This window comes from Pipistrellus hanaki (assembly GCF_964339955.1).
Source record: "Pipistrellus hanaki genome assembly, chromosome: 1".
In the NCBI taxonomy this organism is placed as follows: Eukaryota; Metazoa; Chordata; class Mammalia; order Chiroptera; family Vespertilionidae; genus Pipistrellus; species Pipistrellus hanaki.
The window spans coordinates 126,522,080-126,542,966 of record NC_140503.1 but is presented as its reverse complement, the minus strand read 5'-3'; the positions used below and the strand labels follow the sequence as shown (position 1 = coordinate 126,542,966).

At 44.5% G+C, this 20,887-nt stretch overlaps 2 protein-coding genes across 2 annotated transcripts in view; both read right to left on the bottom strand.

Annotated features, from left to right (window-relative positions):
• GAD2 (glutamate decarboxylase 2) overlaps nt 1–15,193 on the bottom strand; it is a 60,908-nt gene extending 45,715 nt beyond the window's left edge. The window contains exons 1-7 of the mRNA XM_084879477.1: nt 14,804–15,193; nt 14,030–14,089; nt 13,687–13,836; nt 12,441–12,674; nt 7,796–7,886; nt 6,785–6,897; nt 3,532–3,647 (exon numbers count right to left, since the gene is read on the bottom strand). Coding sequence (XP_084735603.1) covers nt 3,532–3,647; nt 6,785–6,897; nt 7,796–7,886; nt 12,441–12,674; nt 13,687–13,836; nt 14,030–14,089; nt 14,804–14,879 — 840 coding nt within the window. The 5' untranslated portion in view covers nt 14,880–15,193. The remainder of the gene's footprint in view (nt 1–3,531; nt 3,648–6,784; nt 6,898–7,795; nt 7,887–12,440; nt 12,675–13,686; nt 13,837–14,029; nt 14,090–14,803) is intronic.
• A 5,205-nt stretch (nt 15,194–20,398) lies between these two features.
• The window catches only part of MYO3A (myosin IIIA), a 186,685-nt gene continuing 186,196 nt past the window's right edge, over nt 20,399–20,887 (bottom strand). Inside the window, exon 35 of the mRNA XM_084867969.1 lies at nt 20,399–20,876. Coding sequence (XP_084724095.1) covers nt 20,744–20,876 — 133 coding nt within the window. The 3' untranslated portion in view covers nt 20,399–20,743. The remainder of the gene's footprint in view (nt 20,877–20,887) is intronic.

Genomic DNA, 20,887 nt, shown 5'->3' with positions numbered 1-20,887 from the left:
AGAGACTTGAGAGACAAAAAAAAAAAAAAAAAAAAAAAAAAAAAAGACACTGCCTAATGAGGAAGAAACAGTGAAGCCAGCTTAAATGGCCCATCTCTCTATGCTGATGGAGAATCATTTGTAATCCTTAGCACCACATCGTTTAGAACCACTTGTTGAGGAACCAGAACACAACAGCAGACTGGATGCTGAGGAGCCTGGAAACCAAGTGTCTAGAGACATCTCAGAGAATACCTGGTGGTAAGCAGATATAAAGAGGGACATGGGGCACATGCGTGGCCTTTGTGTCTGAAGGGCTATGCCAAAGCACAAGTAAAGGAATAGCTAGGCTGGTCTGGGCAGCTTCAGAAAGCAGAACAAAAATTGGAAGCTATAAGGATTCACAAATGTCCCTCAAATGATCAAGACTGTTACAATAATCAGTTCATCGATGGAATAGCTGCGGAATGAGCTAATGAATAGTCCTCTGACCCCCTGCCTCCCTGATTTTGGGAAAAAATAACATTAGTCCCCCTGTTAGAATCTAGTGCTTATTTAGAACAAAGTCATGTTTCAATTCAAGGGTAATAGATGTTAAAACCTATATGTTTTTAATTTATACTAAATAAAGATTAATTTACTGGTATATTTTAATAAAATAACATTAATCTAAACACAGGGTATATGTTTCAGTTGACATTTAAAATGTGCAAATAAGTATGAGATTTTATAGTTATGAAATAACTGTAAGTGAAAAGTAAGCAGGGTTTGAGTGTGTTGAGATTGTCCAAAAGTGAGAATGTGTGAGGATGAGAGTAGAGTCATGAGCTCCATCATTGTATGCAGCCCTGGTGCAGTAAGTCTTACCTGTCTTTAGAGATGGTGGGAGAGTAAGGAGATGGTGAAAAGTTCTGAAAGAAACCAGGTCAGTCCTTTGAAATGCTTTTTTCTCTTCCTCTTTACAACTTAGATAAGCGGTTTGGAAAGTTGCATTAATTCTTTTAAGCCATTGTTAGTCACATCCAGATACTTATTGTAGCAAATAGTTAATAAATATTTGTTGAATTGGACTACCTCCACTCTCCCCAGTCTTCCCCTTCCTTGGCTTTGACCAAATTATTGTCTCACCTGTCCAGAATGATTTGGATCAACTGTTCAAAAAGACACAGGAGTACTTTCAATAAATTTGGAAAACCCCCTCGGCTCAGCCCTGTCAGATGAGGAGGTGTTTTCTTTGGAGGAGGTAACAATGTACCATCACCTTCACATTAAGAAAAATCTCTTGGTGGAAATTTTATTTTGGAAGGTAGAAAATGTTAAATCAGTTGATGAACTATGGTGTACAAAACTTTGTTGCTGACACTTTTAATCTGGTTTCTACATTAGTAATCAAAGCAGGTACCTCACTGGTCTGTGAGTCAGGAAACTCATTTAATCCTATCTCTGTCTATGTAGCTGACTGCAGCCTCTCCATTTGTAAAATATTGATAATAATCTCTGGTCTGTCTGTTGCACAAGATTGTTATGAGAATCAAATAAACTAATGTAATTGGAAATGTGTTGTAAACAGTCTAATAGTTACCAGATATAAGGTATTATACATTAGAAAAACAGTTCATTTGTCAAAAATAAATCTTTAGAACCAGTTGGTATTTTAGGGTAGGTTTATAATTCAAATGTTATTTCATAATTATGTATGTGGATAGAGACCCAAAAAAGAGAAGGGAGAATTAAATGGTTATTGTATTACTGAATTACCTTTCTTTCCTTAGAAATAAAGAATTAGACTCCAAGTTTGTGATATTAGGAAAATAAGGCATAACAAAATCATTCCCAGACTATATGACCCACGCTTTTTGGGTAAGGTTAATTCAATTTGCATGAAGCTTGAGCCCAACTCATTCAGAAACCAGAGAACACAGGGCAGCTTGTTGGTTAATCAACCTCATTTCAGGTTGTGTAATTGGTACAGAAACCAAAAGAAAAAAAATACCCAATATATCATCTGGGATTTTTGAGACCGAGAATATAGTAACATTTACCAATGTAGGGGTCCAAATCCACTGCAGGGAATCAGTAATTAGAAAATATTGCACCATGTTTTTCTACCTTTGGAAAAGCTGAGAAATGAAAATTAGCTGCTGATATGGGTACTAGGCCTAGAAGAATGAACATTGTCTTCCTCCCCAAGGATGCCCATATCCCAATCCCTGAAACCTGGGAATACGTTACCTTACATGGCAAAAGGGATCTTTCAAATGTGATTAAGTTAAGGGTCTTGAGATGGGAGATTACCTGGGTTATCTGGGTAGACCCAAGTAATCATAAGGGTCTTAACAAGGGAAAGAGTGGACGAGGGAGTCAGAACCAGAGAAGGAGGTGTGGTGACAGGAACAGAAGTCAGAGTGAGCAGAGGACACGGGTGCTCCCCTGGCACCTCCAGAAGGAGCCCAGCCCTGCTCACCCACATTCCATTCTGACCTCCAATGAAGTCATGTTGTCTTAAGCCACTACTTTATGGTAAACATGACTAAAAACAATGGCTAAAGATGATTTGTTAACATAAGTCAGTTTCTTTTGGTTATGAATTGTACTCACTGGCTTCCAGACTGTACTTGCCCTTCATTTCCTTGTTATAACACACACATACAGACACACACACACCTTTCAACATAAAAAGAGAAATTCTGTAGTAGAACTGAGGCCCCACTATGATTTCCTGCTTCTCCTGCCTGACATCTCTTTCAGGAACTTCTGTTTCCCTATTAAACCCTCTCTGCACTCCCCATTTTCCATTTTCTCTACCATCAAAGGGCTACTTGATCTTTGAGGCAGTTGTTTTCAGACGTTGGGCTACTTTGAGGAAAGGTTGTGATGGAGCAGTCTTAGGTATGTGAGAGGAAGCAGGCAGCCTAGCAGAGGTGTTAATTCCATTTACATGAGCAGGAAGGGCAGTTGTTGCAATGCCTTGGTGGCATTAGCTCTTTGAAGGAAGGAATATGAAATACTACTTCCTTGAATTCAAGATGACATCCAGCCTGGTGGTAACTAGGTGTCTGTGCTTGGCTGAGAGATCAGATATGAGAGATCACTATGCCATTTCTCTACAATGATAAAATCTCTGGTTAGGTTAACATTAAAGTGGTTCAAGGTATCATGAGGGTTGGATATCTGGTCAGAATTTTTAAACACAAAGACTGTATCAACAGGTTACTTTGGAGTTATGTAGTTGCAGTAATATCCATAGTCCAAATGAGTTCACAGTCAGTCTGCTTTCTCTCCTCCTACCCTTTCCCAACACACAACATTATTACTAAAAAGTGAAATGTAGGAACTGCAGGTAAAACATCCTGATTTCTCTTTGAGTTTCCCTGAATTTCAAAGAGAAATGCAACCTATTGTACCCACTCAGCTCTTCTCTCCTTTAATTCTTTTCCAAAAAGTATCATTTGGAAAGAGAACTTCTGGGGATAAAGCATTTCTAAATATCATTTTCTAAACCCAGACTTTACAAAATAGAACCTTAAACTTGGAAAGAACAGAAACACGTACATGCTCAGACGTGAAGGCAATGAGCCTTGGAACAGCGGCCATCCCTTTCTCCTTGACTTCTGGGAACATCTTAAAGCGTGCGATCAGCATGGCATACATGTTAGATATGGCGCCACCTAAGGTGCACAGCAACACATAGTTACCCTTTCTAGTCATTATCAACATCATTTCACATGCAAGCCACATTTCCATTTCCAGTGACCCAGAGTTCTCCCTGAATGCAGGAGAAGAACTTCTTATTGGCTATCCTTGAACTGAATACTCAGACTCAGGCACTAGATAAGAGGGTCCAGAGAAGGAGCATTGGGCCCAACCATGGGACGGATGTTCTCCCTCCAAACCCATCTTTGTCTCTATGAGGAACTGCAATTGATTCCACTCTTTGAAGCAGCATTAAAGAACTAAGAAATTGTCACCTTCTTTCCTGGCTTGTGAGTGCATTCTGCATGAGGCCAGGAAAATCTTACTTATATCCTCATGTAGAAGACATTTCTTTTCATTTCAGCTCATACAAATGCCTTGCACTTGAACTGCTACAAATCAGTTGCTAATCACCAATTCTTACAGAATGAGAATATACATCCAAGCCCATCTCATCATACTCATTTGTTAATTTCCCCTAAATTGTTCTTCCTTCTGAAAGATATTATTAAATGTAATTGTAATAGTTTACAAAATCTTATTTTATAGTTATGGGATGACATGCAACTAAGGAAATTTTAAGTTCACATTGAATTATTTTTCTGTGTCATCCTCAAACCATCAAGAATTTCATACAACAAAGTTTGTATCTAATAAGTAGAGTTTTACCTGATGTACAAAGAAGAGTGAACTTTTCCCCAGGAATGGTGGAAAGGTTAGGATTTTTACTATCCAGAAAAGAAGGCAGATTCTTCTGCATGAAAATGAATATGTGGGCATGGAAACTGTGAGATCAAGATCATGAGGCAGGGCAAAGGTACTATCTCCCCCTCACCCAAAGGGGGGCAGGCCCAGGCCCTATCATTATGTGAGCACTTTGAGTTTTCTTCCCTTCTCATGGCTGAAGAGCACAGGAGCTCTCTGTATTTAGTTGAATGGCTACACAGGGGACAATCTTTGACACAAGCAGGCAGCCTGACACACAGCAGTCAACAAGATCCTGGCTTTGTCATCAGTCAGAATGAGGACGATTCCTACTTCTGGACCCCAGAGACATGGGCAAGCAGTATCTATCTAGGTCAAACCTGCTCTGAGCAGACACCCTTTCTAAAAGTCTGACTGTGTAGAATGCTGTTGGAAAATGGAGCAGCTTTTAAAGAAACATGCACTCTAGCTATGGTTTCTTAATTCTTACTTCGGAATAAGGCTGACTACTACCTAGAAAGACATGTATTAGTGATTCAGGATGCTATCAACATTTCTTCTATAATGTCTAATAAGAGCAGAGAAGAAACAGGTTGCTAATGGCTTTTCTTCTGTACCTTCCCTACTTTGCAATGTCTGCATTACATTGTAACATGATATCAATGGCTTCCATTTTAGGTCTTTGAGACCAAGGAAGGAGCCCCAAGATCAAGCTAAAATCTTGTCTATTTTCTTGATCATTTACTGTCATTGATGAGGGTATTGGGAAAGCCCTAAGTCTATATCTGGCTTAGCACAACTGCCAGAGACAATGCCTTCTCTGGGACAGATGGGTTTCAAGACCAGCCAGGTAAATTAGGCCTGCTCAAGCCCCTTTGGTCAACTTTTTAGGTTTCACATGGCCAGCTGTTAGCACATGTTCACTCTGCCCTCCTGGGAACCATTAAAGTAGATCCTGGGATGCTCCTGGCTCTCTCAGAGACAGCTCAGTTATGCAACTAACCTTATAATAGGATAAAGAATAAAGGTAGAAGTGATGTTGATCTCTGAACCCTATCTAATTGCTCATGAAAAATACCTTAAGCCTAAAGATCCTTAAGAACTTAAGAGCATCAGTTCCAGGCAATTATGACAAAGTTCCCTCAGTAGGGGATGATTTCCCAGAGGAAAAAACAAAACAAAAACAAAGTACTAACTTTTCTACAAATAAAGGCTAGCTAAAAATTCTTCACAGCTGGCATTCAATGATTTATAAATAAAAGGCTAATTTTCCCTACAATTTTACTAACAGGTTTTCCTTCAGCACTTGAAAAAAAAAAAGTGCTATAGCTTTAAAAAATATAAAATAAAATAGCAGATATAAGCTTTAGGTAAAGCTGCTTGATTTTAAGCCTACTGTTGCTCATTTATCATTTTTTTTCCATCTGCTTTTTAATTTTCTCCCTCCCTCATTATCCTCTTGTCTTTGTAAATTTGCTGGAGAGAAATCACAATGCGGCCTTTGCTAGGCCTGACACAATCTGGGGGGTGAGGGGAAGACGCCCACCCATTATAATGACCTCCTTCTTGCACTGATTAGTTAATGATCTGCTCACCGGGTTTCTTTTCCATGGGTCATTGACTCTTTTTTTCCCACTGCCCTCCTAACTTCTGTTTCTTCTCTGCATCAAACCAAGGTCACACACACGCGTGCCTGGACAAGCACACACACTGGGAAGCAAGCACAGGCCTTTGTTTCAGGTTGATTCTCTTGGCTGAAAGAGGTGTAAATAACTGGAGCTTAGAATGCAATGGAGGGTGAGAAAAGCCAAGATGAGAGAGATTGAATGACTTGATAAAGAAGAGAAGGAAGGAGAAAATTCCTGAAGAAATCATCACCCTCTCCTTTAGTTCTAACAAACTGCCTCGTAGGCACTTTCCACCCTCCTTGAAATTAGTGTAAATCAGCTTGTTGCTTGAGAGGAACAGGGTTCTTAGGATCTAATAAGTATCTGCCTGTCATGCATTCTCAAACAGAGAATGGCTTTATTAAATGAGCTGCCTTTTTCCTTTCTCTAATTCTGGGAAGAGCATCAGAGGGTGAATTCTCTTATTAGGCATCTTAATTTTTTTGTTCCACATGATGCATACATCCTGTGTGTGGGAGCCCAATAGAAGTCCTGAGTAAATATAATCTTGGTTTATGCTCTTCTAGAACAAAAATAACTAATGTTCAAGAATGGGATAGTTGGCTTAGAGGCATGGCCAATGGTCAAATGTACTTAATGACACTCATTCTTTTTATCAATATACAGACTATTGAACTTAAACAGAAATACAAACATGGTATTTAAGACTTCCCAGGTTCATAATAGGGCACTGCATACCAGAAGAAAGAAACACAAAGAAAAGTTGAAATGTCATATACCAGGAGAAAATATTCCATCGCCAGAGCCACCTGGCCAGCCAATGATTTCTCTCATTTTCTTTAGGGTGACATATTCCAAAAGTACAAAGACTGGAGCAATTTCATAGGTGAACCTGAAATGCAGTAATGGCCACATTTTATTTATGTAACTCAAATAAATAATTCACCACTATAGTATCTACAAAACTTTTTCCTTTTTTCAAACCCTGCATTCACAAATGTTATGGTTATATATGAAGTAGGAAAAAATATGTCTTCTAAAAGGTTTGCTAACTTTTCTATGTTTGTAAAGTTAAGAGCTTCAATTATTGGCTTAGTGCACAATGGTCATTTATCATCTATATATAGAAAAGCCTAAGCAACCATTTGACTGTTCTACTGATAGCTATGGCATATACTGACTACCAGGGGGCAGACACTCAATGCACAGGCATGGAAACATGGAACAGACTGATGAATCTCAGAGGGAAGGGATAGGGGAGAGAGAAGGAAGAGATTATCCAAAGATCTTATATGCATACTAGAGGCCCAGTGCACAGATTAGTGCACCACGGTGAGGTCCTCCTGCACCTCTCACAATCCAGAACCCCTGGGGGACTTCAGACTGTCAGTTTTAGCTGGATCTGTGCAGGCCAGGCCGAGGGACTCCACTGGTGCTGGAATCCATGCACTGGGCTTCTAGTACTGAATAAATAAAGAACATTGCTGGGTAACACTATTTAAAAGATAACATCTAATCTCATTTGTCTTTTACAGTATACATTATTATAAATCTAAAATTCAAAAAGGTCCCTTTTTGTGTTTAAAAAATGTTGTATAGCTTTGCATGAAAGTTATATCAACACTATATTCTATTAAGTTAGAGTGAACAGCAATGTATGTCTGAAATCCATATCACTATTAAGGGGCTACTTAATAAAAGAGATTTTCACATGAGAAGTAGAATAAAGACTATTAAGCTCCACTAATAATTTATCCTTGATTACACAAAAACACATTTACCCTACTTACATGTTAGTGTTTGCTGTTGATGTCAGCCAGTCTGCTGCTAATCCAACCATATCCAGTCCAGTGGAGAGTTGATTGAAATATCTGGGATGCCCTGAATAAAATGGATGCCCAGAATCAGGACTGCATTCAATGAAAATTAATGCCTCTCAAACACATAATTTCTCTTGCTAAAGATCCTTGAAAGATCCTATAGAAGTAGGAAATCTATATTCAGAAACCCAATATGCATGCACTTCCCCTCCCCCCCAAAAAAGGAACATTTCCTCTAACAAGAGAGATCATTTTGGATTTTTAGTATTTCTAAATATGGTCCTTAAATATTCTCTATTAAAATAACAAATGTGGTCTGCAAAGTGGAAAAAATGTACTAGCATTTTTTCAGTAGATTTGTAAACTACAGTGCTTGTGTAATCCAAAGCTATTCAGAGACAGTCTTTTCTTGTTTACACTGGTGTTACTAAAAATCCTTTTTTTGTGTTGAAGCTGTTCTGGAATCAGTCATACCATGACATCCTCCAGCAATGCCAACATTCATAATGATATCAGTGACAAATGGCTCATGATTACAAAAGACAAGGCAAAAATGAGAAAATAGAACATTCTCTTGAATGATTTGCCCTTGATTCAAAAGGTAATGATTGTCTAAAGATGGCATGGAGAAACCTAATTCTTGTCAATTCTTTTCTGTCCAAATATTTAATTATAAACAACAGAACTCTTTCATATCTGTGATTTAAAATAAAGAGGAATACAGTCAACATCACTGTCTTGTCAGCAAGATACATGAAGATATAGTCAATGGACCGATCAGTCCATTAGCAAGGCTTATCTATTTAATTTCTGGATTTCTCATAGACTCTCTAAAGGGGGTTGACATCCAAATACTCCTGAGGCCATTATTTTAAATGTGATGGTAAGTATCTCATTAGAATTCCACTTCTGTGTCTTGCCTCATAAAATCTATCTATAAATCTGTGATTTGCTTAGCAGCAAAAATTTGGGAAGATGAACAATTATGGAAATAGCGTCTGATAAAAAGGCACCTGCCACTTACTGGACACCTGTCTGAAGCCTGGGGGTGTGATAGTCTCTCGTGCCAGCATGAGCAAAACATGATTTAAAAAGGCAGTGCAGAAAGCAGGGATGCTATCTCTAGGACTAGAGTGCTCTCTTATCAGCAGCAGGCATGTGGCTAGACAATTAGATGCTGAGAAAAGATAGGAGCCAGGAAAGAATAGAGCACATTTGAAAGAGATTGGGTTTTGTGCAGCTCTCTACCCCGCCTCTACCATTGTTTTGCCTCCCTTTGGCCTTGCACAGTGCCCCTCTATCTCCCCCCCCCCCTTTTCCAGGCCCTGTGATGCTGACCCTGTCATTTTGTGCATCCATGGGAAGTGAAAAAGCTTTCTTTGGGTTCCACCACTGCCCCCTGGAACAACCCCCCACTCCTCTCTGCCTCATTGACTCCCCATTTCATTAGAGCTTACAGCTGAAACCACAGTCCTCTGCCCCCACCTGGTGCCCCTGCATTTCCCTTTCCTTAGTCCATTTCTTTAAAGCGAGGAAATTAATAAGGATTAGCAAATCTATCTGTTCATCTACCATACCGATTAACAGACATTTTCTCCATGAACCTGGTGTTTGCTAGCACACACTATTTAACTCTAAGGAAACTTTGGCATGAAAACATCGGCATAAAGTTGAGAGGGAGTCCAAGGCCTGTGTTGTGGTCCAGAATGTCAGAAGACCAGTTGCCCCTGATGACTGCCTTTGGGAAATGGTGGGAACAAAGTTGAAACTTCAGTGGCCCATCTCCCTTCTGTATTTCTTTTTTGGCCTTGGTCGCCCATTTTCCCTGAATCTCTTTTCCCTCAAAATGTTTATTTCCTGATAATGATGTGAAAATATAGAGGGTGATAGTTTGACAGATCAGAACAACATGATTTTTTGATTTCTGCAGAAATATCATTTTGCTCCCTTCAAATGACCTTTACAAGCTGCAGGTAATCCAGGCAGGGCTCTCTGAAAGAAGAAGAGTGAGAGACCTTCCTTGGAGCTTGCGAGTTGTCCTGATAACCCTGGCATCCAGCTGCTGCTGCTGCTGCTGCTGCTGCTGCCCCCACAGGGCTCTGTGTTGGCAAGCTCCATGCCAGGAATCAGGTGGCCAGGATAGCCTGAGCAGCCAGTGTTACAGTGAGTTTGAAAGGTGAGATTAGAGCAGCTCCAGGCTCTCGAATGCTCCCCACAGATTAGCAAATGAGAAGGAAGGATGCACAGACTGCTTGTCTGGAATCAGTTGGGGAGGGGCCTTAAGTCCTCCAAACTGTTCTCTTTGTAAGGGTAACATGCACAGAAGGAGGTCTCATTTTCTAACCCTTCAATTCCTTTGACTAACGGTTTAGTTAAAAGATTCAAGACATTTAACCCTTCCATCACCCAACCATCACCACCGCCACCAAATCTAATGACCCCCACAAATGCTAATTATTCCAGGATTCTTATCATTTTTGGCAGTTTTGGGTCCTAGTATTTCTTACGGAGGTAATTTTATCAAAACATGAAGGCATTATTTCCCCGCTGCTCCTCACTCCATTCAAAGCTTGAATTCCAAGTGGAAATTTAGGTTAACGGCTCTCAATAGAAAGCAGGGGATAAGATGCATTTTTTAAAAAACAATCTCCTGAGAAGCATAAAAATGCTTAATGCAGCAGGGTAGTAATTACTTTACAGACCCTAAATAATACTTTTTGTCAAGTTATAGCATAAACTCCTATAACTAACAAGGTTATAGGAGTTTATGCTATAGAGAAGATGACTGTTGTTAATTCTTTGAAATGCTATTTGAGGATAAGGGAGAAGAGTATGTATGTCATGAATAATATTGATATTGAATTAATATTGAATTAATATCAATTTGCCTTGCTTAAAAATCCAACTTAATCAATCGTATTTTTCCTGAACTTTAAATAACACGCATAAGAGCTATACTTGCCCAAAAGAGATAAAAACATATTGTAAAAATCAAAGAAGTGAATTTACCCATGTTTTCCTGACACTAAATGGAATATTGACAGTTACTTCCATTGACTTGCATTTCCCATTATCTTGTCTTTAAATTGTATTTCAGACACCACCAGATTTTAAGGAGAAAGATGTGAAACATTTGTATAGATTCTTTTTGGTTTGGTAGAAAAAAAATAGGTAGCATTTTACTATTAACATTTAAATATTAAGTTAAGGGAATGGGTTAAACAAAAAAAAAAAGAATTAAAAGCATTGTTCAGGTTTGTACTTACAGATACATGAAAAACTGGGAGAAAGAAACATCTTTAATGCCTAGTATATAAATCATGTGGATTCTCTATGAACATAACTGAGAATAATATCCAACAAGCCTTCAAAACCATACTGCACAGATGGAATTTGATAGAAATCACCAAACTAAATTCCTTTCCTTATATATCTAATCGTAAGCCTATAGTCTCACAAAAGTGGATACCAATGATTCAGTAAATTAATTTCCTAAGGTTTCTTCATTGCATACATTTCCTCTGTTGGTTTAAAGAATGTACAAAGAACACCCCTCCACCACACACACATGCACATGCATACTCACACACACAAAGAGCTAAAATCACACAGCAGACATTCTTTAAATGTTTGTTGTTGATTAGAATGATATGGATCAAATTTAACTCCAAATCAATTAGCCACAAATCAATTTAGGTCCACAAGTTCTCTCTTTCCCCCTGAAAATTCAGTCATTTTTATTGCTCTAATGAAGTATCAGGATGATTAGAGATGATGTAGAAAAGAAAGGAGTAATCATGACCTGGGAGATGAATAGCTAATTTTGTGTATACAAAATTAAAACTTAAAATGCATCCAAACAAATGGTACACCTGGCACTATAAAATGGATAGAGGGTAAAGAGTACTGTGAAAAAGCAATAAATTTGCTTCTAAGGATATCTGATTTCCTTTACCCAATCCACCACCCTCCTTATCTTATATACAGAGTGACTATGAAGTGCACATTTTGTATAATATGGCTAAAATGTTAAGGTAGTTTGAATTGTGTTTTCTTTTGTGTAAATTTCTTTGAAAACAGAGGCAAACTGGAGTTCAAATCTAAAGTGTTGGCCATTTGAGACAATGCAAAAATATTATCCCTCTGGATGAATACTTACATAGGATGCTTTGTCCAAATTCCCACTCTTTCTATGCCAAAGTAATTATTAGCATTTGGGCTTTGTTTAGATCATATTTTTTGAGCATTCATTTTTCATACGCCCCTCCCTTTTTTGTTTTTCTCTTTGCATTTTGGGTCCCTGCTACTGGCCTCTGCTGACAAATGCTTGTTTCTATATCGGTGGTTAATCTCTTTGACCAAATATGTGCAATGTAAAATATGACAATTTATAATTAGATAATATTTTGACATTATCAACTTCAGAATCATTAACACTAATAGTAAAGGGTGCTTTTGATTAGTGAGATCATTCTAATAATGTCTATTTTTAAAATGATGAAAAATTTTGTAGACTTGAAAATATCAGTAACTCCAAAAAATAGAAAGTATTTTATAGCAAAAATAAAGATTGTGAAAGAAAAAAAGAGTTTTATTATTTCTGATGGGACAATACCTGTTTTAATGGCATATTTTAGAGTTGTTTGGCAATGCATCAAAATTTCCTCCAAATTTTGTGGTTGGTCTGCCAATTCCCAATTATATTCTTGAAGAAGCTCATTAGGGTAATGGAAATCAATCACTTTGGTTGATCTATCGAAACTTTTCACCACATACTGAAGCAAAATATCCATAACATCCTGCAGGAATGCCAAGGTAGGTCTCTCTCCATCACAGGCTGGCAGTAAGTCTAAGGAATGGAATCAAAATGCCACATTTTATTTTATTTTTTAAAAGGTAGAATTAATTTTAACAATATAGTATCTTATGTAACCCAATATGTCCAGAATACTGTCATCAAAATGCCACATTTTAATTTTACTATGAAAATACCCAGGCAAGATCTGATCCAGCAATTTCTCTATCAACTGGTAATCGTATGTTTAAAAAAATCTTCTGGAAACGCAGAGCATTTTCTTTCAAACAGGAAGAAATGAGAGAAATAGTATTTCTCCCCACCCACCACCCCAAATGAATTCTTGCATTTCAATTCTAAACTTCATTGCTTTCTTTTAAAAACAGAATGTGCCTCTTCACAGGGGTCACAGGGGTTCTTCGGAAACGTTATTTCTCAGTAAATCATCCCACAGGGTTATGGAAATTGTCCATCTCAGAAGTGTTTGAGGAACCAAGGCCTTTGGGCAAAGCGGAACATGCGAAGTTAGGAACTCGAACCCATTAGGAATAGGAAGGCCCGCTGTTTCCAAGGTCTCTCTCTCTCTCTCTCTCTCTCTCTCTCTCTCTCTCTCTCTCTGTCTGTGTGTGTGTGTCATGAGCGCTTTTTGGATGACTAAGTATGTAAATGGAAGGGAGCAAAACCGCTTGCAGTTCTCACGTGAATAGAATCGTTCTCCTGTGAAATCACAGCTACAAATTACTCTTGAGATCTAAAGACAGTCTTTGCACTTCTGACCTGGAAACCGAATCCCACCGGAGGTCTCACCAGCACCAAGAAGCCCACCAGGAGCTTCGGACACCGAAGCCCCTTCTAACCCGGGCGCCCGGCACCGCGCAGAGGCTGGGGTTGGTTCTCAGAACCGGGGCAGGCCCTGCGTGCCTCACTTTTCAGCTGAAGCTTCTCCTAAAGTCATCATCCGTCCTCCATCTGGAAGCCAGCCGAGGGTCGGGCTCGCTGCGCGGGATTAGGCACGGGCAGAGCCTCCAGCACTGGCTCCAGGGGCCCAGCAAGGCCACGCCCTTACCTGTTGCGTGCAGAAATGCATAGTTGACATCCGCTTTGGGACAGCTGCAGGGCTTCTGGTTGCAAGCGCAAGCGGCCTTCTGGGAGGTGGCCTGCGGGGGCTCGCTCCCGCCACTCTCCCCTGGCTTCTCGGCGTCTCCATAGAGCAGAGCTGGCAAAGACACCCGAGCGCGGATTTCGGTCAGCTGAGCTGCTTTCTGGACCCGGCTCCTTAGCCCTCGCCCACCCCGCACCGAGTAACCCTGACTCCGCCGCTCAGGATGCAGAGCTGAGGCGGCGGCTTTGCGCCGGTCCCCGAGGCGCCCAGTCCTATTCGCCTCCTGCCCCGGGATACCCGCACTCACCGCACAGCTTGTTTCCGATGCCACCAGTGAACTTCTGGGCCACCTGACACCAGGCTCTCGCTGTGGGGAAAGAGGGGCACGAGGTCGGCGAGGCAGAAAGAGAAGAGCAGACAGAGGGACGCGCTAAATTTCGTTCTTTGGAAACAGTGTCAATAAACCTGGTGTCCCCGAAGGGGCCTCCCGGGGTTTGGCACCGGGGGGGCTGGTGGGGGAAGTGCGCGGGGATCTGGCGATCCCGCCCGACCCTCGACCCTCAATTTTCTGATTCTTTTCCCAAGGTGAAGCCCACACCGCGACTTCTAGAGACCAGTCGGCTCAGGCCAACTCCTTCCCCTTCCTGCCTCGCTCGGGCGAGTTTTCCTAGACACCGAGCTTGTCCGTTTCCTAGCAGGCTCTCCTTTCAAACCAACAATTCTCTCCCTTTCCCGATGTGTCCTTTCCCCACTGCAACTCGGTCCCTCTCTAGTATCCAAACACCAAGATGGTGGCAGTGTCCCAGGCCTGAGGAATTGAGGGGTCTAGGAAAAGCCTCCGAGGAGAAGGCTCGCCCAGACTTCTGCGAGCGGACCCAGGATTCTTGGGGCGTCTTCTTAAGGGATAAGGACCTGCGGGCGGGCCTTTAGGTCTCTTGGGCCACCAGGGACATACCCCGAAAGGAGGACGAAGCCGCTGAAGTTTCCCATTGCAGGTGGAAAAACCTCCTTCCTCTTCCCTAGCTCCGCAAATCCCAGCCCACCCTCAAAGCTCGCCTGCTACAGGTCCAGATTTTCCTACCTGTGCCGGGGTTCTCCGGATCCCCGGAGCCATCCTCAGACCCGAAAGACCAAAAGCTGGAGCCCGGAGATGCCATCGGCGCTGCGAGACTGGAGCAGATCGCCTCCGAGTGCGAAGTGCGGGCGAGCTGCCCTCGGCTCGGTCCTGCGCGCGCGTGCGTGTGTGCGCGTGTGTGTGTGCGAAGAGGAGGGCAACGCGCGGGGGCCCGCGCAGCCGCGGGTGGGTTTCACTCAGGGACAGGAAACGTGGTGCGTGTCTGCGTGGGCGTGTGTGTGTGTGTGTGTGTGTGTGTGTGAGAGAGAGAGAGAGAGAGAGAGAGAGAGAGAGAGAGAGAGAGAGAGAGAGAGAGAGTTAGGGCTTGGAGACGTGGCGGCCACGCTATGAAAGCCTAGAATGTTAAGTAGGAAAGGCTCAGAGCCAGGAGACGGGAGAGCGCAGAGCGCCTGAGTGATTTTGAAGGCGAGGGAACCCGAAGCGGGTGGATGAGCGGGCGGCGGGAGTGCGCTGAATCAGGATGGGAGACTGACAGTGCTCAGGAGCTGGAGTCGGAGTGAGTGGGTGGGAGGGAGGTGTGCGGGCGAGCTCCCGCAGAGGGCAAGGCGGGATGCAGCCGGCTTCGCCTCCAGGCCCGGCCCGGGTGCGCTGTCCAGGGTGCTAACGCGGCTGACTTCGCGCTGCCCTCTGGGAAGGGCAGACCAGAGACTTTGGAGCGGTGGGAAGGCTGGCGGGGAGCAGTTTTACCTTCGCTGGGGTTAGTGTATTGTTTGAGGTCTGGCTCCCGCTGCGGAGGAGGACGCGCGGTTCCCGCCCCACCTTCCTTCAAGTGGGTGCTAGGGTCGCTGTGACCTCGAGAGCTGAGCGACAGGGCCAGAATCCGGAGCGGTTCTGGAGCTCAGGAGAGTGGATGGTGGGGGAAGGGCGCCTATGCGTTAATGGGCTCATTTCAGCTTCTTAGTAGCGCCTAATGCCTGCCCACTGAGCCGCGATATCCCAGGCGGCGCCCCAGTCCTAGGCTTTTGAGCGCGCTGCCGCCCGACCCATCCACCGTCCAGCTTCTGACTGATGGATGGGGAAAAAGACTGCCAACTGAGGCAATTAAAATTCTTGCTGGAATCCACCTTAGCCTATCACCCACCCAGGACCTAGGGCTGGAGGAAAAAATAAAACGAATGGGAACTTCTTGGAAGGAGTGTGAGGAAGAGCAGAGAGGGAGAGCAGCTAGGATTGGCTGGATTGACAGTTGATGGGGGATGGATGGGATCGGGTCATTTGTGACCTTGGCCGGTGGAGGCGCGGAAAGGCCGTTTCTTACATGTGACAGAAATCGGTGGGTGCGTGGGAGGCGTGCACAGAAACCCCTGTACAATCTGAGCTTTCCAAATCAGAGGCGGAAAGAAGGCATCTCCTGCTGGACCCTCTTTTTAGCGGGTCTCAAACCAATGACCCTCTCTCCCCCTGAGAATCTCTAGGATAGAATGTGTGTGTGTGTGTGTGTGTGTGTGTGTGTGTGTGCGTGTGTGTGTGTGTAGGAGGGGAGGAGTAATTGGTTATATCTGTGGCCTGTGGAAAAGGGGTTTCTCCTCTTCTGAGGAAGTTAAAAGTCTTTTCTCTCTTACAATTTCCTTTTTCTAAAAGCTGTTACACAAAGGGAGGGCGCCCCGATAATTCAAAGCGCACTGAGTTAGCATTGTCTTTTTAAAGCCAACTAGCTAGCAGGGACCTTCCCGCACACCAAGCTGGTGGAGAGAAGGGTGAGGAGGATGAACGGGGTGGGACAGGGGTGCCTTCGGCCTCCCGCAGAAGCGTTCTTTCCTGGTGTGCTGCTCCCCTTGGGCAAATGCTTCTCCTTTCCATTGTGTTCCAACCACTCTCTCTCTCTGACCTCCTAACCAAGTCATTAAAGCTGCTGCCAAAGCAGAGATCCACGGAGCCTCTGTCTCTGCCACCACCCCTCGACCCTGGCTGAGAAAGGGCATCATGGGGCTAGCATGGCCGCCCGCAAGTTCCACTCCAGTGTCTCGAGGCACGAGGAAGCCTGATCAATTGTCTCTACTCAGCTTTGTCTTCTTCCCACGTGCCCGATCCCGATCCCGAAGGAGCCGTTCCATGGGTTCCACGGCCGCCGGGCCCACTCTGGCAGTGGGCGCGGGGAAGGGCGCAGAGCGGGCTGTGTTCAGAAGCCTGCACCGGGCTGTGGGCGCGAGGTGTGCGCCAACACAATCCTCACTGTGGCTCCGGGTCCCAACGCCCCAGTGAAGCCAGGTCACTCACAACTCCGGGAGAGTCATGTTGCGGTGGTTCCGCCTTCTGGGGCGAAACGCGGCTTCGCGGTTCTCGCTTTTGCCGTGCAGATCCGCGCCCGAGACCCCGGTTCTTTGTTTAAATCCACAACAAATCCTGCAAACGTTTTCCTTCAAGCCAGCAGGTTGGGGTGGCAGGACTTTTCTACTATTGATGATTGATCGAAAACAGTAAGTTCTTTAAAATGATTTTTAACATACACACACACACACACAAAAGTCCCCGAAGAACGAAGAGGATGAAAACACGAGGAAGATAGAAATAACACCTGGATTTCACGGATTTTTTAGAACTCGGTGGCTTGAAATTCTACTCCATTAAATCCCACAGCTCCGGAATACTTTCAATCCAAGGGTAGTATTTGCAGGTTTAATGTAGCACCCTACTTCAGAGGCACTCGGGATCCGATTTGTCCTTCCTTAACACCATCCCGCCTAGATGGCAATTTGCTTTCTACAGAGGCATTTCACAAAAGAGCCCACCCCCCAACCCCCTTTGCTGGGCTTGGGGCTGGAGATAACAAAAGAGCTCTGGGAGGTAATAATTACAGTCATTAGTTCACAAAAGAGGCGGCCTCCATCTGGGAAGGGGAGGCGGCCAGCTCTGGGGGAAAAGCTTTCCAAGGGGAGAGAGAGAGACCCACACTCCTGCGCGGCTTGCAGGCCGCTCCCTTGGCTGACCTATTTTTTTATTTTTTATTTTTTTTGTACGTGGATTATCCAGAGATCGCGTCGGAGGTCCGCCAAGGAAGCGTGTATAGGACAGGTTTTCCCTTATGCCCTTTCTGTGTTTACATGTCGAAGGAGAGAGAAAGAAGGGAGATGGGAAAAGATTCAAAACAAATAAATACAAAAAAAAAAAAAAAACCCACAAAACATTGTGCTAGCTACACCAACAGTTTGCCATTCTGGAGCGCGGGGGGGGGGGGGGGGGGGTGTTAGGCATATTCTTTTCCTTTCCCCTGGGCTCAGTACTTTTCCATTACCCACTGCTTGGGGATCTCGCGATTTTCCTATTATTCTTATTTCAGATTTTGCAAGACATGACGAATGGCTTCCAGTTTCCAGTAAACCGCCTCTCCCAGTTTGCAGTGGACTGCTTACACCCGGCCTCCCGCTATCACCTGGCACTTGGTCTGACCGGTTACTCTGACCTGCACAGGAAATATAAATATTCCGCCTTCCCTACACTTGCTTGCTGACAGGACACACTGGTCTCAGCCGCTGTGAGAGAATGTAATAGATTTTAAACTCGCACAACGTCTTTTGGCCTGGATCCTGTCTGCAGGGACCTAACAGAGGGGATTAAGGAAGGGGTCATTGCCTCCCTTTCCAGCCAGGCTGCCAGGGCTCTGGTCTGCGGAGACCAGCAGGGAAGCCTGGGTGGATGAAGGGGCCTGGCAGGAAGCTTTGCCTTTACCCTTAGACCCCTCTGGGCAGCCTGAGCCTTGGTTAGGGGCGGAGAGCTGGGCCACCTTCGGTTATGGAGATCGCTTGGACCTGCCAGTGAGCCGTGTCCTGCGGAGCAGGTTTCCTGGGTGTCTGCGCCCGGCCGCGCCCGCCGCAGCTGGGGCGTGATCTGTATAGCCTCGGGTCATAACCCCAGGGGCGGCAGCGGCTCGAACCCAGGGAAAGAGCAGGCCTAGATAGAATGCACTTGGCCTTGGATCGCAGCCCTATCTCAGCATGAGGTTGCCCCTCGGGCGCCTCTCATTTGTAAAATTGAAGAGTTTGCATGAGTTGTCTCTGGGAACCTGTGGGCGCCCATTCTTTGGGATGGAGAAAACCTTACATCTAGGTGACCAAGTGGTACAACAAACGTAATCAGCCAGCGCACGGGCCATCACCTTCTCCCGGAATATTTCCCCAAAGTCTCCTGTCTCTGGGCCACGGATGTAGGAGCCGCAGCAAGGCAGACAGGACAAGCCAGAACTCTCTCTCCTATCAGTCCTCAAGGAAACCACAGCACCATCCTCCCTATGCCCTCTCCAGGTCTCAAAGACACGGAGGATATCAGTTTCCTAGAAGAGCTCAACCATACTTCAAAATAAAAAACATCGACCAAGGAAGACAAACCTCTGCCCCTCCACTGCCCTCCTCCATCTTAATATATATATTTCACCAACAGGTTGCTATATATATATATATATATATATATATATATATATATATATGGCGTAATATGCTAATTAAACCGGAGGTTCTTCAGGGACAAAGCCAAAGGGGGGGGGGGGGCGCTGCAGCAGAGGCCTCTGGGTGGGGGGCGGGGCCAATGCCCTTGCACGAATTTTGAATTTCAGAGAGGAAGGGTGAGGGAGAGATATTAACATCAATAATGAGAAAAAAATCATTGATTGGCCAAAACCAGTTTAGCTCAGTGGATAGAGTGTCGGCCTGCGGACTGAGGGGTCCCAGGTTTGATTCCCAGGTTCCATTCCCGTCAAGGGCATGTACCTTTGTTGCAGGCACATCCCCAGGGGGGAGTGTGCAGGAGGCAGCTGATCTCATTGATGTTTCTAACTGTCTATCCCTCTCCCTTCCTCTCCGTAAAAAATAAATAAAATATATTTAAAAAAGAATAATATAAAAAAGAATCATTGATTGGCTGCCTCCTGCATGTCCCCTACTGGGGATGGAGCCTGCAACCTGGGCATGTGCCCTTGACTCCAATAGAACTTGAGACCCTTCAATCCTTAAGCCAATGCCCTATCCATTGAGCCAAACTAGCTAGGCCCCCTCCATCTTAAATTCACCAAATTTCACAGCTGGGAGATTGCTTCAAATCTGCAGATGGGGAAAACCTAAAACATCTGACAGTTCATTCAACAGTAGACCAAAATTTTTATAGATGGGGCCAAAGGAAGTCACAGTGTTTGGGCAAGCTGTGTGTGTGTGTGTGTGTGTGTGTGTGTGTGTGTGTGTGTGTTGGGAGATTTGGAAGCCACGTTTGTGTCACAGGTTGTAATTTCGTATGAGCCTTTGGGGTGATGGTGGTGGGTTGTTCGATAGTGGAGACAGAAGGCGAGGTGCTCTGCCCCATCCCTAGTCGTCCCAGCCTGCACAGCAGGACCACAGGAGCTAGACCTCCAAGAAGAAGACATGCACCGGCCCAGAAAGCCACAGACTCTCCAAAGCATTTCCTTTATTTAGTAACTTAATAACCATGGGAAGGGAAAGCGTGAGTTTAAGTTCATCTTCAAAACTTCCCCACATCCTAGCACTTCCTCTCTAACCCAAGCTTTATTCTGTTTTAAGAGACTCAACCTGCCCATGAGTGTTCCCCCCGCCTGGGAGAGGCGTTTCCACAAAATAGGTACTCTTTGAAGTCACCCAAATGAGAGAGGAGGGGGTCAGGTGTGAGCTCAGGCGCCTTCCAGGCATCAGCAGGAGTGAGTGGCAGCCAAGGGAACAAAGAGCTGCATTGGGGGCTGGTGGGCTGGTGGTAGTGGAGGGTGAGCAAGCAGGAGAGGGAGCGCAGCCAGTTGGCATCTGAAGATCTGAAGAGCTCCTAGGTCTTTGCCTTCTGAGCACCAAAGCTGGCCGGGGTCCTCCATCGACCCCTGCCAAGATCGGGGTCCAGACTTCAGCGCTTTGGACCCTGCAAGGAGCGGTCTTGGGCACATTACGGCTGCCACTGGGGCTACACCTGCTGGACCAGGCGCCGGCGCTGGGAGGTTTTGCGCAGGAGTCTCCTGTAGTCATAGGGATTGCTGGAGGGTCCATTCTCCCCCTCCTCCTCCTCCTCCTTCTCCGGATCCTCCACCGCCCAGCACCTGCCAGCGAG